Genomic DNA, 18,691 nt, shown 5'->3' on the forward strand with positions numbered 1-18,691 from the left:
ATAAAAAGTTACTCATACGCAATGGCGTTAATAAATTTGCTTTTCTAGAATGTAGAGAAAGATATGGACCGATTTTTCCAATTTAGTGGAAAGTTACAGTGTTGTCACATAATACGCTTGGTTGTTCTTCCCGTTTTTATTACACACTATATTTATGCTTTTATAAAAGATTTTATTTTGATCACAGTTCAATAATTATTGTTTTACAAGTTTTTGTTGACATGAAAAAAATTACCATTATTTCATTAATAAGTTCTTCAATGAGTTATAAGCTACAACTTAACTACATTACTTAAACAAAAACATATATATTTTTATGTTACAACTATCAAAAAACGCAACAATAATACTTAAATGTAGAGAAAAGTTCATAATTCCCATTCAATGGCTTAAAATCTTAACGTAAGCACGCAAGCACTTTGCTGACAACATTCCCGCTCACACAACGCACGCACACATACAAATACACATAATACTTGACAGTACTAGCTTAGCGCTAGAGTGCTCAATGGCCACTTTTGCTGCACTATGTGCTTGTACTCGCATTGTTCGTGTTGTGTGGCAATGCTTTAAGCTCGATTAATGCGTCCGATTCGTCCACACATATGTGCTCGCCTGCGATAACTTCAACTTCTTGCAATTGCATGCTATTAACATTGCTGCTGTAAGTATTTGTAGTATAGTTGCTGTTGTTGTTATTACTTTCAATACCAATTGCGTTTTTTGTATTGAGGTTAGTTAGTTCTAATGACATGGCATTATCATTGCAACCGATTTCGTATGTAATCGTATTGGTATTTGTTGTTGTTGTCTGCGTTTTTGTTGCTGCTGCGCTGCCTCCATTGCCATTCACACCTCCGTATAAATTGCCGCGTATACGCATGGATGAGTTGGGCGCACTGCTGGAGCGTATGGAACTGACGCGTGTGTGCATGGACTGCGTCCGCTCCGGCATATCCAGAAGCTTGTGTGTCTTGCAGAAGCATGTGGCAATGCGTTTATTGAATTCACGCTTGAATTTCTCCTGTTAAATGTAAATTGTGCAAGAGCGTGAATTATTTAAGAATTTAAAATTTCACACATGCGATTTATCGATAAACGGGATTAATTCTGTTATATTGAAAAGTGTTATTTTTATTTTAGTATAAAGAGCAAGTTAATATTATAGTGTAAATTTAATATATTTTCCATTACATAACTGTACAAGAATTTTTTCTTGATGACTTAATTATCTTTAATCCATTCTGTACTGTTGCAAAAAACCAGGAAATCGCAAAATTTTTGAGCAAAAATTATTTAAATACAGTTCGAAGTGTTTGTGTTGTTGGTTGACAAGCTTATCAACACAATAAATCACTATAGATGGCGCCAGAGTTAAATTATTATCATGGTCGGATTTCAATCATACTCGTGATCTATATACATACGTACAACATCAAAGAAAATGATCCTGCGAAAAATCCTTGCTAGGTGATGCCACAGTAGAATTTTTTTGAAAGCCTATCTATTGTAGTTCAACGGATGCCAAACACATCAAATCGGTCTGCTGAATCACTGCTGAGAAATGATTTAAAGTTAAGACAAAGATATAATTTAATATCAGAATTCGCCATGAAGGTTTGTCACTCAGATACCAATCAACAAAGGTTTCGGGCAATAATTTAACTTTAAAATTAATCTTGCAGTATTATTAGTTTCTAAATAGGATTCTCAATCAAAGCATTGTGCTTTCGTCAAATATTAAAACAAATATCAGGTGAACAAAATCTTCAAAATGAAGTTATTTACCACAAATATAGATCCATTTTCCAGCCATAACCATTTTCAACCTTCGTACTTATCATATGTGTGAAGAAGGTTTGTAAAAATCCAATTGTAAAAATTTTTTTTATTATGTTTATGTACATACATGAACCTGAGGTACGATGCAATTTTCAGCTGTTTAATTGCTTACTTTGTCTGTATCAGCCGCTAAAGTTGGCCACAAACAATACTGTAACGATGCCACAGCCTCGATATTTGCCAGATTCTGTGGCTCCGTGTGACTCTTTCATATTTTCAAAATCGCAGAAAGAGCTAAAGGATATCCTAAAAACGAATGCGAGAATCCTTTTAATATTTTTAATTTTATATTTTATATTTAAATTGGTTTTAGCCGCGCAAGGATGACCAGTCTATAAATATTAGATTGTTAGAGAAGCTCAAAATTTACCGGTTTTCCATACTTTTGTAAAACAATCACCGCAATACGATTTTCTTCTCCCAACTTCAATGTTAGTAAGAGAAAGTAAACACTGAACTGATTTTATATGTATATATGAATTTGCTCACATTGTATGCGTTGTACCATAAACTTTGTAACATAATTTACGCCAAAATTAATTATTAAGTATATTAGCTCTTATATACTTTTGTTGTAATTGGAAAGTGGTTTTGCGAAAATAAAAATTTTTCCATGTAAAATGAACTGCACATATTTCTATCTAATTATCCCCTCTATTATCGTATTTAAATATCAAAAGTTTGCCTAAAGTAATAAATGAGTCTTTTCAGCAAAGGCATTTTAAATATTATATAACTTTAATTATGATTTTGAATATAATATATGATTTAATCAGAATAATCATTGGCTGTCATTCCAAAAAAATTGTTAAACACGAAATAAGCATTATCTCTTATTTCATATCCTGTTAAATAACAAGTACTCGCAAACGCAAGCACGTAAATTTATAACACCAACATAAGCACATGCATTTTAATAATTAATCTTAATTTACTCACATTGTAAATTCCGTAAATGAAGGGATTGTAACAGCTGTTGCTCATCGCCAGCCAATCGCAGCAAAACCATATTATGCTGATGAAATGGTATTCATTAATTTCGGGAAAGGTCACATACAAAATATTATACAATTGCAGCGGCAACCAGCACAGCCCGAACACGACTACAACAATAATAAGCATTTTTATGACCTGTCAGCAGACGAACAAAACAAAAGAAAATAACAAAACAACAGAAATTAGATTTTAACTAGATTAGGCGTGAAAATAAATAACGAGAAGAAGAAAATGAAAGAAGAAAAAAAAAGAAAAGAAATACAAGCATGTAAAAAAGTTAATTGAAGCTGTTATACCCTTCAAATGCGCACTTCAAATATAGGTTTATATATTATATATAAAGATTAACAGGTAGATCGACGGACAGACATAAGAATAGACGGATATCGACTCGGCTCATTACGTTGAACATTTATGTATGTACATACAGATATACTTTACTTGTATATGAACTTCGACGTTTCTTTTTGGGTGTTACAAACTTAATACATCCTGTTCAGGGTATAAGTATATAACAGTTGAAATAGCGAAAGCAAATATTGATATTAACACTCGTTGGTGGCCTTAAGCTACCGGAAAGCCTTTTGCTCTACATACGCGCTTCCACACACATACACAACTTTTATACGCATGCATTTATAAAAATGAAATCCATACAAGTATGTGGGCTGTTCCGCCTACTTACTTTCTTCTTATTTCGCAGTAGTGTTATGTCCCGCGTATCTTGCGCATTACCAGGCGCTCGTGTACCCCACAATTTCACCGCCATTTGTATGTAAACAAAACTGATGACGCAAAACGGCACAAAGTACTGCATGAAGACCAAAGTGTAACGGTATGTTTGTAATTGTTCCTCGGAAAGGTTTTTGTTCAAGCAAAATGGTCGGGTCACATTGAAAATAATGCCGTTTTCTGTAAAAACACAACAAGCAGATAGTAGCAAGCGATAATAAAAATTTGAAATAACCGTTACATTTATACTACTGTAGACAGGGTGATACCTTCAAATGGTGAAGAATTTTTTAGGTTGAATCTGAATGCTCTTTGCCGCTAGAATGCCGAAAATTGTTGCTGCGAAAGATTTTATACACTTGTGTATTTCACAAATCGATTTTTTGTTTTACTTATGTATCGAATGCACATATATTTGGGATTACATATGCTATACTCCAAAATTTGCAAATTAAGCTGGTGTATTTGTAAAAGTTCCTAAAAGCTAAAGCGTTTTTGTTGAAGCGATGTTTTCAGAGTTGGTGAGATAAATTTCGCAGAAACAGCTGGACCAAAGACTTGAAATTTTCACCCAATTTCCTTAGATATATTTGTGAAGTAATAATTTAAGGAAAAGGTTCGTAGTAATTTCGGTTTTTTAACCATACTGAAATGTAATTTTTGTGACTAAAACCACAGTAATCCTTTCATGAAGATACTCGTCAAATGGAAAATAATAACTCATGCCAAATTTTGTGAAGATACCTCGTCAAATAAAAAAAGTTTCCCATACAAGTACTTCATTCCGAATGCTCAGTTTGTATGGCAGCTATACGCTATAGTGGTCCGATATCGGCCGTTCTGACAAATGAGTAGCTTCTTAAAGAGGAAAGGACAGGTGCAAAATTTCAGATTGATAGCTTAAAAACTGAGGAGCTGTTCGTATATAGACATACAGACGGACATGGCTCAATCAACTCAGCTTATCATGCAGATCATGTATGCATATATTTTATAAGGTTTTCGACGTTTCCTTTTGGCTATTAAAAACTTCGTGGCAAACTTAATATAGCTATTTCTGGGTATAATAAAAATAAAATTAGGAAAAAAGTGTTTTTTTTTACTTGAAAATGCTTATAATCCCTCAAAAGACGTTAGTTCAACGGTAGGCACAGTGTAAACCAAATAAAAAATTTTTCGTAAACGGAAATTGCCGGCAGGGATTGGTGTAGTCAGCGGTTTCAACAGCATAACGTGCACATGCTTAGAACACTTGCTAATATGGCTGTTTGGCTGTCTAATGTGATAATCAGCTACTGTCGTGCTGACGATTAGCCGAGAGCATTGTTGACAAACAATGTTAAGCAAACATGCCATTAACGATAGAGACCCTCAAGCAGAATAGCGAGCAAGAACTTTTGCTTAATGACAGAGTGACAAAACTTAAGTACTTAGTTAACTGCGGCTACCACGTGAATAAAATCGCTTAAAAGCCGAAATGTTTCCGCTTCCGTTTGTATCAGCTACATCTACAATGTGGTGTCGAGAGAAACCCGTAAATTAATTATTTTAGAATTCCTTAAAAAGCAAGCCTTACATAGGCAACCCTGTATAAGTATGTATTGCATAAAAAACTCAATATATGTAAACGCCTACGCACCTCTGTAGCGCTCATGCTCCAATTCAACACGAAATGCTATGGCACAAGGTGTAGCGAATAGAAATGCCGTCAGCCAAATGCCGATGAGTATTAATTTGGACACCCATTTTGTAGGTCGAGCCCTGGGGAATAGTGCAATAAAAATACTTATTATTCAATATAACATATGAGATAAATGATGGACAAACGAATGTGGAGCTATTGAGTATTTTGCTTGCGAAAATAACTTCTAATATTCCACAAAATAGTTTACATTAAATTCTTGCTATCGATGAGCAACCACATTATCTTTCTTTTCACACTCAAAATACGTCGGCTGGATTTATCTTAAACTCACCTGAGTGGATTTATAATAGCTCGATGCCTATCGATTGCGATTGCCGTGAGTGTGAAAACTGACACATTAACAGTTAGTGCCTGTATAAAAGGGCAAAAGCCACACATAAACCATGGCAAATTCCAGCGCTGTAATAAAGCGGCTTGAAACTGAAAACAAAAAGAAAAAATTAGCTTATGTGAAGAAAATTGAAATTTATTAAAATTCAGTTAAATTAAGTCAATCTAAGTTAAATTAAAATAAAGTAAAAAATAAAGTAAAAAAAAATTAAATTAAATGAAATAAAATAAAATAAAATAAAATAAAATAAAATAAAATTAAATTAAATGAAATAAAATTAAATTAAATAAAATAAAATAAAATAAAATAAAATTAAATAAAATAAAATAATATAAAATAATATAAAATAAAATAAAAAATAATAAAATAAAATAATATAAAATAAAATAAAATTAATTTAAATTAAATTCAATTAAATTGAACCAAACAAAATGAAAATAAATCGAAATTATACCACAAACAAGCAAGTTGAACTAAATCCATAATACCCTTCACATGGAAAAAAGTATCTATACAAGAGCTTGACTTTGATTGTTCATTTTGTATGACAGCTGTATGCTATAGTGGTCCGATCTGAAAATTTGTTTGGAGCTTATAAAATTACTTTCGTGAGGATACCTTGTCCAATAAAAATGTTTTGCATACAAAAAATTTATTTTAATGGTTCAGTTTCGTATGGCCGTTAAATGTTGTAGCAGTTCGAAATCGGCAATTCCGACAAATGAGCAGCTTCTTCGGGGAGAAAAGGACGATTACAAAATTTCAGATCGATATCTCAAAAACTGAGGGGTTAGTTCGCGTATATGCAGACAGACGAACGGACATGGCTAAATCGATTCAGCTCGCCACGCTTAGCATTTACATTTATATGTATAATATATACATATACAAGTATACTTCATAGGCTCTCCGACGTTTCCTTTTTGGGTGCTATAAGCTTTGTGGCAAACTTAATATACCCTGTTCAGGGTAAAATTGAATTAATTAAAGGAGTATAATCTCAATACATATATTTACATTAGGTTTTATGATAAATTCTTAACTACCAACATAATATTAATTTGCGATAAAATCATTTTGAGATATACACAAAAGTATTTTACCTGAAATGGTATGCAAAATAAACCGATAACGACATCCGCAAAGGCCAAATTGGCAATGTACATATTTGTAACTGTACGCATTTGGCGTGTTGTCACTACCACCCAAATAACTAGCGAGTTGCCGATAATTGCCAAAATACTTATAGTGCCATAGAAAATGGACAATAACACCACGATTCCAGTGGGTGCTGAATACAGTCGCTCTACGAGAGAATTCATACATGAGAGATTTTTTAAATTGATTGGCTTATCTTTTATGTATGTGCTTTATTTCTAACAGCAATTGGTCTTACCAAATTCTGCTTCCTCGAGAACTTCGTCGACTGGCACTTGAACCACTGGGTACTCATCCATGCTGAGAGCAGCTAATGCAGCTAAGCTCCGCACCAATACTGCAGGTGTTTTAAGTTATGTTTGTCGGTTGTCACATGCACACACTTGATTATGTATATAATACATGCATATGCATGTATTACATTTGTGATTTTATATTGCTACAGTAATGATATATGTTAAATTGCTATAAAAAGACGGTTGGAGACAATGAAGTATTTTCAGCAAATTTTCACAAAATTTTTTTAATGACTTTATTTTTAAGACAAATTTTAAGTACGTAAATATGATATCGAACAAAATGTATGTGCATAAATTATAGAAATTCGATGTAGCATTCTTCTATAAATAATTTTTACCAGCGGTTACATTAATTCTGTTGATTTGACTGTTCATAAAAACACAGTTTCTCTCACTAAAAACACATTACCATGTAAGCTTTATTTCAAAGTCCAGATCCTAAGAAAGTTCAAGCAATAATTTTGATACTTTTGCATCATGTTGCACAGAGAGTAATGTTCTTTTACACATAGCGGTTGATTGCAACACCTATACTAATTGTGTTGGTTAATAACAACGCCTATTTTGCATATAAAGCTCGTAACGAATAATAGAAAATTCGGAGATGAGTATAAGGCTTTCCTCGGTAGTTTGTAATTGTGTTGGTGTCGATGCCAAACTGCTCGATTGTTTCGAAAATTTTTTTTAATCATATTATCCTAATTATTCTCCCTATAAGTCATCCGTAAAAAGGGCTGTTTTTAGATACTTAGTATGTTTCCGTTACTACCCAAAGCCTAAAGAATTAAACTTACATTTGGTCCCCAATATTGGCTCCCCTTCCAGAGAAGAATGGGATAGGGATGAGATCAACCGGAACACTGCGATAGGTATCCATACGAAAGGGTTTAAGCTGAATAATCGAGTGGGAGGTGGTGTCTTTTCAGCAAAAGAAGATAGCCAAATCGCCTCCCAACTACCAGACCACTGCAGTGTTTTTCAAGCGAAGATTGTAGCAATAAAAGAAAGCTATCTTTTTCTGACAAAGTGTGTGCAAATAGTCATGTGTATTTGTAATCATTAAAGTATTTTAGGGTTTCATTAAAGATAGTCATATAATGCCTTCAACAGGTGGTAGATCTAGCATCTTATACATAGATATATTATTAGTAACTGTAATGCAAATGAACTAGTCAGAGCAGGTACGACCCTACAATTAAACTCCGAAAAAGCGGGAATTTATATTGTTCTAGCTTGGCTCTAGCTTGAAGATATTTAATCGACAAACGAGTTATAGCTACTGCTGAGTCTCGATGAACTCAATCCGTCACTTGATCAATGGAATATGGGTTGCACATACCGACTATTTAAATACCAAAGGAATAACATAAAAACTCTAGTAGAGGGACAACAGGTCACAGCACAATTTGCAAACATGCCAACAAACTTGGAACACCATGGAATGACTATAGTAGAAGATACTTGTATATAAAGGTAGACGAAGAAGAGACTATAGAACACCTTCTAGGCGAATGCAATCCGCTGTATAGAAAAAGGATCGCTACCATCGATCGAGGGTTTCTGGACGATATCTCGAAAGTTGCACTGTTTGTATTGATGAACTTTATCAGGATAACAGGATGGGTCAAAGACAATATAATAGACTAGTTTAAGAACTGGCGAATCGATATGATAACTCTTATCATCTTTATCTAACTTATTGTGTTTTGGAGCTTGATGAAATCGGATCATATTTTTTTTAAACTTCCTAAACAATGATTTCCGTACACCTGAATGATATTGTTATAACATTGATAGATAGCAGCGGATCTCAACGTATCTTATGGATCGACTCAACACATTTTGGTTAATGTTTTGGGTACGAAGAAAATACCTGAAGAGATGCTTGACAACGTAGCTGAGAACGCTACATTCATCAAATGCATCATTAGTTGTATCAAGACATGAGTTTATGGATATGACGTCGAAACTGTACAAGAATCTATGTAAGGGCGCACAAAAATTGGACCTAAGCCGCAAAAAGCAAAATTCGCTAAAGGCACGGAAGGCCATCCTAGCCGAGGGTTAAAATAAGTCAAATGAATAATAAAATGCTTTTATTAGTTCTTTTTTTTAAGTTTTTTGAAAAATTTCACACGTTTTTATTAACTTTAAGTTGCTCAAATATCAAATCTTCAGTTGTGAACGAACTTATAACTTCTTTACTTGCCAAAAAGGTTTTTACGTTAACAAACATTTATATATTGCAAGCAAAACAACAAATCGAAATAGACAAATACCACAGGCAAATATTTATTTAATTCGTACTACGAATTTACAAATCATTTCGAAAATCTGTTGACTTTTGGTTTATTTATTAATTAGACTGTACTTAACGAACCAACTTGGCCAGTAGCTTGTAGGATTCCACCAACACACACTTTCACACACAGGCATACACACGTAAACACATGGAAAGGTTAGCGAATCTTAAGCAAATATAATTCACACATTTGTTTTTGCATAAAAAATTAAATAAATAAAAACGCCGCAGCAGCTCTATTTAACCGCAAGCGTGTTTTGTCAATAAAAGCGATCTATTTGTGCGCAATGTTGTTTATATACAAATACTATCAAAAGGGCCGCTACGGAAATGAACTGACTTTAAAAGTAATTTATCTCTGCAACGGCAGATATGTATGCATGTGCGCGAGTGTGTGTTTATATGTGTCTGTTTGTATGTACATATTTTCAATATAAGAATACAGTGCAGGTTTTAGCTTCTTAAAGGTCAAGGTGACAGTTCTACAAACTTTTTATCTGCAATCTTTATTACAAGCACACATACATACATACTATTTCCTTTGTGTGACTGTAGAAATAGTTATTTCGTTGTTAACAGTTATGTGCGTAAGTACCTAGAGAGCATGTGACCATTAAATTGGGTTTTATTCCGAGCAATTTTTGCAAGGAAGAAAGATAAGTTAAAGGTGATTTTATTCAAGGAATTTTGGAAATGTTTTGTTTTTTTTTTTTTTTTTTGTTCGCGACAATGTTTAATATTGTGTTATTTTTGGACATGATTTTTTAGCTTTGAGACAGATTTTTACAAAATTGACCCGTTTTGCGATGACTAGTACATGTAAATATATAATCTACTCATGTTTCTTTAATTTCAGTATTTTCTTGTGTAGCCATTTTTATAATGAAGGGCAAAATGAGTGCAGAAGGGATTTGTGAATACCATTTATGCATAGCGCAAGAGAAGATTGTAAAAATTTAATCTGGAGCTCAAAATCCTGTGGCATAATCTACAATATAAGGGCTGCCGAATTATGCAGCAGACATAGAGCAATGGAGTTATAAGCAATAACTTGTAAACTCGAATAACGAGTAAAGCGTTAAGTTGTTTGTATTAGAAGTACAGGTAAATGTTAAGCCATTAAATTGGGACTTTTATTTAATAATCCAGTGATCGTACTCAAGAGTAAGTTACAAAGTAGAGGATTCATCGAGAAATTCGTTACAATATTTTATTACTATTATAATTTGCTTTAGAATGCAAGTGAATGACAGGAATGCTATTAGCAAGCCGAGAGAAACATAAATGATTTTTTTTACACCTTTAAGCGCATATTTTGCATACTCAACGATGCATTAATAACACAAAAATATTTTCCATAAAATTTTTCGCATTACATATGCCCATACCGCTATATAAGTGTTATTAAATGTTTGCAAATATAATTTTCTGCTCGCGTTGTTATTTTTGCAATTTATATTTACATCATATACGGCTATCGGAGGCTGATAACACGCTAATTGATGCGACATTTGCGAATACAGTAGATATGTTAATGTGTATGCTAAAATTAATCAGACTGTTTGCAAAATCAATTAGCGGTAAATTCAATTGGTATGAATTATGTACTCTTTGTAAAAATATTTTCAATTTAAAAATGCAGTTTGTGTGTAGTAAATATATGTGTGTCTGTATGTATTAGTGAAATTATGGTGTGTAAAGTTTTTCAAGGTTTGGCTTTTCGAATTCTACCATATGCGACTATGCAAAGAGACTACAAATTAAATATATTTGCTGTTTTCCGCAGTTACTACAAATGCTTTAAACTATTTGTCATGTTTGTAGCGTTAATTGACAGAGAAAACAGCATTTCATTTGTTGGCTGCGAAGTTATTTGTTAGTACTCAAACCTTACAATTTTGTGCCGTTAACTTTAAATCGACTAAATTCCAATTAAACTTTTTCACATTTCATATATAATTTGCCGTTGAAAAATATAATTGCAGTTCTGTGTACAGTAAGTACCGGACATTGCGCGCACAACGATAGAAAAGCGGGAACGAACTTTAATGCACTCAAAAAATGAATGCATAGAAAAATGAATTCATAAAAGCGAATTTAATATTTTATGTTTTATTTTAAAAGTTTAATTAACAAATACATGGTTGGAAATCGGTAAATGGTTTTGTAGACGCTATAAACTTTTATTTCAAATAAAACATAGAAAAATGGGTATAAAATTTGGACAAAAATATAAAAAAACTGTTACATCAAAAGTGTGGAAAAGTGGAACTTGATGTGGAAATAGCACTTGATCAAATTTAACTCGGTCTGACTGATTTTTTAAGTTCTTGTCAAGTTGTATCTCCATATGTCAACAAGTGTGTGTTTGGCAGCTGATTGTTCAAGGCACCAACACAATGTTTGACGATATCCCCCATGAGAAAAAAATTTAACAACGAGCACAATTATTTGAGTGGCAGAAGGCATTTAGTGCAGGTCTAGCTAGTCGAGCATCCTGTTAATGCCGATAACATCGAAAAAGTTAAGGAAACTGTGATTTAAAATCATCATGTTGACATCAGAGAGATAGCAGAGAATCTCAACATCTCATATTGATCGACCTAACATATTTTGGTTAATGTTTTGGGTATGAAGGTAGGCTCGGACCAAAATATCTGAAACTTTTTGCAAAGACGACATCGAATAGTGGTAAAAAACGGCAAAAGAGATGCGTCATCACGTAGCTGAGTACTCCACATTCATCAAACGCATTATTACTAGTGACGAGAGGTGGGTTTATGAGTATGAAGTTGACACTCTCCAATCGCCGCTACTGAAATAACCACGTCAAAGTCGGTCAAAAATCAAAACTGAAAATGTTTTTTTTTCGTCTTTTTTTTGTGCAGTCTGAGTCATATTTGATCACATATACCAACTTCTTATTATACTGTTTTACTGAGAGTGAAGCCCAGAATGGAACGGCTATGCTAATTTTTACAACATATTAGCTCTTTCATGCGGATTATGACAGGCATATTGTCAGCCATATTTTGTACTACTCAAAAAATGTTGCAGCCATTGAGTTAAGCAACCAATATATCTAGATTAATTATGTTTGCTGTACGAAATTTTTTGGCTAACCCATGCAAAAAGTATTAGTTTGTATTTTTTTCCAGTGCATAGAAGCCTATTACTGCAAATGTTACCCTCATATGCCATTTTTCATTGTAGGGAGTATTAAAATTCACAAATAAAATATACAAACGCCCACAGAGCTTTATTTGTGCCTGAAGCCACTAAGTTGTAGCAGGAATAGAAGTATAGGTATTTCTGGGAATATTTCAACATGCGATCCAACGCTAACTACAGGCTATTAAGTTTTTTCACGTGAAAGTTGAACATTCTTGGTAAAAGTTTCTACTGTTTAAAAAGAGCATATACGTCGGTGCTATTGTAAATTTTCGCCTTAAACAGAGTTTCATTTAAATTCTGTTTTGGTGAACAATCAGTATTAAGCAGAATAATGCATGCATATTAACTATTCGGTCTAAAATAATATCTGTATATGTATTGTAGAATCAGTAATAAATATCAGATTTCACAAAATTTAGAAAATTTTAACTAAATTAAAATTATATCCATTTGTTTTAAATTTTATATATTGATGCTGTGCCATTCTGTATTATTGTTGTTAATATTTTTGTTATATAATCACTATTATTACTGTTATTATTATAAATAGTATCATTATTATTATTATGGATTACCATTACCACATTACTCTATTATATTTAATAATTATTATTATGATATTCAAATCACTAATTTACTTTAAAGCCAAAATTTTAAACAAATGAATTTAGTCACTATTTTAACGAAACAAAAAAATTCAATAATTTGCAAAACCGCCACATTATCGCACACAAGCACATATTTCCTTGCAATCAACCACACTACTCGAATTCGCGCGGTTAAAAAGTTCTATCATCTGCCATGCTTGTGGCTAATTATGCACATATAGCAAAAGCAAACTTTAGGCTATGGAAATTAATTCAGTGCAGCTGTTAAATTAAAATTCGCGAATGAAAAGCAAACACACAAATTTAGCGATCACTTGTTTTTTTTTTGACAATAGTTAAAACCTGCAGCATATTCATTAGTTAATTACATGTTGTAAAGTTACTCATACGCCATGTCATACGTTGAAATTGCGATCAGTTTTCACCTTTATAAACCACGCTTGCACTAAAGTTTTTCCACTTTTGTTTGACTCGAAAGTTTTTTTTAGTGATAGACAAATTTGCGACAGCAGTTTCACTCGGAACCCACTCAACGTGAAAGCGCCTTAACGACTAATATATCTGTGCAGCTTACGCTTTTGGCTCAGCGCTGCTGGTGTTCGGGTGGCTGCTGCTATAGCCATTGGCGCTAATACGATAAGCGTATTAGCATTGGACAAATTTACCAACGTCAACTGCTGAAATTGTCTGTAAAATTGTTGGCCAGATGTTTTAGCACATATGCGCTCTGGACTTTCAGCGGCGGATTTCGCGTCTCTCGCTTTGTATATGTACAAGTATGTGCGCACAAATATTCAAAATTTGCATTGAGTACAGGAAGGGCTAAGTACGGGTGGAACCGAACATTTTATACTCTTTCAATTTAAAAGAATTAAAGCTCGCGAAATTTCTTCAGGTGATAGCACAATTTTATATTAAAAAACGTTGCGCATGAATTCAATCAAATAAATTATAATCAAATTTGGTATCTTCTTGACTTATATTGAATGCCATAAACTTAGAATTAGTTTTATTGCTATATATTGTATTACTTTAAAATAATATTAATTAATATCAACTCAACTGAAACGGTTAAATTTATTATATTGAGTTGATGTAAAAAGCGTCAACCAGAGGATCAAAATTCATTATATTAGGAATATGAGGTTTAGACTAAGTTATAGACCAATTCCGATATAGTTCATCGCTAAACCACATAATTTAAAAAAAACTAGTCCAATTTAATTTTATGACTGAAAGTCAGGTGGAAAGTCGGAAATCATTTTACGGGATATATTGGCGATAGCGAAAGATTGCATTATTTTGAAGCATTTTGAAGAATAATATATAAATAATACTCACTGACCGACATAAAACTTGTTAGAATTACGAAAATAATGCTTCCGGGGTTTCATTAAGATAACTCACATACCATTACTAATCATAAGGAGTAAAGTCAGCCGGATGTTCGAAAATCCTGATGTTAGTTATATGAGGGCTAGGTAAAGTTTTTCAATTTTAGACTAAAAATGCACTGTTATGATTAAAACAAGCTCTCTAATTCTTATTGTTATTGGCCGATATATGCGGTATAAAGTCACCCGAATTTTTGAAAATTTTTTTATTAGCTCTGTGAATCAAGCCATTTTTGACATACAAGAAAACTATTAACAGAAAAGGATCCTCTTTGAATTTCAATTCTCAACTATAATCAACTATATGTACTGGGGTCCACATATTCAGACTAAGTTGTTTGAACCATTTTAGTTCGATTTGGACAATTTCTGGTCATAAGATGGTATATATTAAAGGCATTATTTAAAGGCAATGTTCCGATTACGACCATCAACCATAGCAAGTTTCAACAAGATATCTCAATTTTTACTCAAGTTACAATGTGCAAAGACGGACGGACAGACAGTCTCGCGGACTTCAACTCGTCTCTTCATCCTGATCATTTATAAATATATATATTTAGAGCTAACTCGATTTGTTTTGGGTGATACAAACAACTGTTATGTGAACAAAACTGTAATACTCTGTGCCAAAATGTTGCAAGAGTATAAAAATCTTAATTTTCGCAAACTTAATGGCATTATCAAAATGATAAACAATAATTTTTTTTTGTTTTTGCTGAATTTATATTATGCATTCGTTTTCGTAGTTCGCGGACTAATTTATGACCGACAGTGAATTATAATAAATTTAAGGCATTTCAATTTAAATAGGGAAATGTTCGATTATGTTATTCTAGCAGCAGGAATTTAATGACTCAATAAAAATACTTGAATTTGGAATTTAGTTTGATTTTTTGTACTTTCTATTTTTTTGTGAGTTGTCAATAAAAATGAACACGCTTTTATGATTGTATTGCTATTTTAGATACAATAGTTTTTCTTTTGCTTCATAATATTTCAAAATTTTTCATATTTGACTTCACCGAAAAATTTTATATAGCAATGAAATAAGAGAAAAACGTGAATGATACAATTAGTGTTATGGAAGATAAAGTATACAGCGGCGCTTAAAATAAATAGGAGCAGGTGCTATATTGAATTCAGTGGTGCTTCCATATTAACCATTCGGTTGAAAGTAAGGAAAGTTGTTGCTTTTAAGCTTTAACTTTACTTTTTAAAAATTACATACTACATACTATATTACAATGATGTCATTAGTGAGAGCTAAACTCGAAAATTTTCCTAAGATAATAAATACTCTATCGAGAAATAAATGGTTCAAAAATGTATACGCATAATTTTCGGACCAAGAGAAGAGTACAAAGTAAAATACAATAGTTGCATATGAAAAATTAAAAAAGGTGTAATATTTTATTACAATAAGAACGTACGGCGCGACCAAAAAAAAATTTGAAGATAAGGAACTGGAAGCATAGATATTGAAAGTGTTAAAAAATTTATAATCACAACAGGAAGTTTTCAAAATGTTGAGCAATTTAACTGAGAAAATTAAATATTATTTTGCGACTGCAGCAAAAACAGCAAAAATTTTTTTTAACAACACAATATGCTGGGTATTAGCAAATGAAGTTATCCATGATAATTGCCAAATAGGATAAATAATTACTATTAAAGTTTTATTTTCTTAATCAGAAACTCGAATCGTTCCACATTCTAAACAACTTTTCAAAAAAATTTTTTATTTTTAAAGTGTGCGCAAATACCAAATTCGGTATGTTGAAAAAATTCAAAATTTCAAATGCATTTATTCTATACTATGTTCTCTCTGCTGCTGAAGTAGTTTCAAATAGTAACAAACGATATTGGCTTACTAAAGTGTACAAGCATTTTCGGCACAAGCACAAAAAAGGATCTGTTTTTTGTTTATGCTCTTAGTGTAAGCATCCACAAAGTCACAACTTACATACACAAACACATTTCGCTCGTTATTTTCAATGGCACAACGTTAGCTTTCGAGTATCATGTGTGAGTTTGGCGCACACTAAAAACAACTTTGCAATTTTTTGAAAATTTTACGTGTTCGTTGCAACGCAGCTGTGATATTCAGCATTATATATATTATGTATGTATGTATGTATAATGTAAGGACTTTCCGCATATTTGTATATCAAATTCGGCAAGTTGATTAAATGAAAACTGAAAAATTTTAAAGCATATTAGATCAGGGCAGTTCAGTTTAGAAGGCAAAAAAATACTAGTAGGATGTAACCTATCGGAAACGAAAGACAAAATAACAAACATTAAGGGAAAAATTATTTACCGTTGATTTGTGGTCAGGAAAAGGAAGGGGAAGCGCTTAGTTGGATTTTTATAATCTTTGCTATGGAGTATAAAAATTTTGTTCACCTAACTGTTGTTTGTATCACCTAAAAATAATCGACTAAGATATAGGGTTATATATGTATATAAAAATGATCAGGATGATGAGACGAGTTGAATTCCGGGTCCGTCCGTTCGTCTGTGCAAGCAATAACTTAAGTAAAAATTAGGATATCTTGACGAAACACATGGTACACATGTTCCTTGGCAAAAAGTTAAAGACGAGGTCGTAGATAAGCGTAATCGGACCACTACCAAGCCCATAAAATGCTATTAGTTTAACGTATAAAGCGCCATAATAAAGTCCAAAATTAAGATAGAAAACTTAAATTTGAAAATCTTTAAAAAGTGGGCGTCGCTCCGCCCTCAAATAAGTTTAATATATATATGTTTCAAACCAATAAAGCAATACACCTAAATTTGCACAGGACTTTTTTTTTCAACCAGGTCAAATCAGATAGTAACCCCGCCCACTCCCATTTTACCATTTGTGTTAAAAACTACTAAAAGTGCGTAAAGCAATAACTAAATGCGTCAAAAACATTAAGCTTTATATTCAGGATGAAACGAGAAGGGTTTATAGGAGCCGGTATCAAAATTAGAGGATGGGTGTATCGCTGCCCACTTTTAGTATCTCGGGATTTGTTACACCAATTTTAAATAAATTCAGGATATAACATTCTTCTGATATTCCTATAACACAGTGCGAAAATGAGACAAATAAGACTACGACCACGTCTACTTCTCACATAACATAATTTTAAATTACATCTGATACCTTCACTTTCCGATATACAAATCAAGAAGCGGTTAATATAACGAAATAAAACTTTGCACGAATAACGCCTTTAAAGTATGCCAGTCAACAACCAAAAATTGTCCAAATCGAACTAAAACTGTCCAAGCCCCTAGGTACCGAATATATGGACCCCAGTACATATAGTTGATTTTTTACCGAAAATATGGGTCAATGTGTAAGATTTATAATTGAAGTGTGGAGATGCTTTCCTGATTACAGTAGGTCTGAATGTCATAAATGGGCTGAAATGGGTCAATACTTCCCTTAGCCCCCAAATACTTAATATAATTATTTTCGATCAATATGTGAGCTATCTTATTAAAATAAAGTGGATGTAATTTTCTAATAATGGTGCATTTTATTAACTGAACATAACATACGTTATATATACTATAGTAAAATGCCGAAAATATGTGAATTTCTTCTACGAATTACCCAAACTCCCAAATACAACCTATATTGATTTTCGTTATTCTAACAAACCTTATGCCGAACATCTCGTACAATGTATGAGTTATATATTTAAAAAATTTCTCGAAAATATTATCTCAAGTATACCTCAATAACGTCAAACTAATTCAATCGGCCTAACCCTTTCTCTATCCCCAATATAGCCAGTATAAAAATTTTTGACTTTTCACTGGACAAAATGTGTGATACTTTAATAAAATTAAATGAACAGTCTTTTTTAAAATTGTGTGGGAATATGAATTAAATTGTTTTCACATCAACTCTTTATATTAAATTTAGCTTCTTTAGTTGATTTTACCGTATATCCCATATATCTCGTTTGAAGATGATTGTAATATAATTTTAGCTGACGCGAAGTAAAATATAGCAATAAAATAGGTTTACGGCCTTCAACATAAGTCAAGAAGATAACAAATTAGAGTGTAATTTATTCACGATTTCAACGAATAATGCATGCTTAATTGTTTCGCAATATTTTGTAATATAAAGTTTCCTAAC

General features: G+C 32.5%; 1 protein-coding gene across 6 annotated transcripts; it reads right to left on the bottom strand.

The window, feature by feature from the left end:
• Nucleotides 1-231: 231 nt before the first annotated feature.
• On the bottom strand, nucleotides 232-13,701 carry LOC106627405 (RYamide receptor). 6 transcript variants are annotated; one of them, XM_070111364.1, is made up of 8 exons: nucleotides 13,537-13,701; nucleotides 7,003-7,229; nucleotides 6,710-6,912; nucleotides 5,547-5,695; nucleotides 5,210-5,331; nucleotides 3,524-3,750; nucleotides 2,782-2,973; nucleotides 232-1,024 (listed from the first exon to the last, which is right to left on the bottom strand). In XM_070111364.1, the coding sequence occupies exons 2-8, from the start codon at nucleotides 7,061-7,063 to the stop codon at nucleotides 527-529; spliced, it is 1,452 nt and encodes a 483-aa protein (XP_069967465.1). In that variant the 5' UTR covers nucleotides 7,064-7,229; nucleotides 13,537-13,701; the 3' UTR covers nucleotides 232-526. The 6 variants fall into 6 exon arrangements, with proteins under 6 accessions (XP_069967465.1, XP_069967466.1, XP_014102975.3 ...); XM_070111365.1 differs by having other exon boundaries at nucleotides 7,003-7,203; nucleotides 13,516-13,701; XM_014247500.3 differs by having other exon boundaries at nucleotides 13,516-13,701.
• Between the last annotated feature and the right edge of the window lie 4,990 nt (nucleotides 13,702-18,691).

Source organism: Bactrocera oleae, chromosome 6, assembly GCF_042242935.1.
Source record: "Bactrocera oleae isolate idBacOlea1 chromosome 6, idBacOlea1, whole genome shotgun sequence".
Lineage (NCBI taxonomy): Eukaryota > Metazoa > Arthropoda > Insecta > Diptera > Tephritidae > Bactrocera > Bactrocera oleae.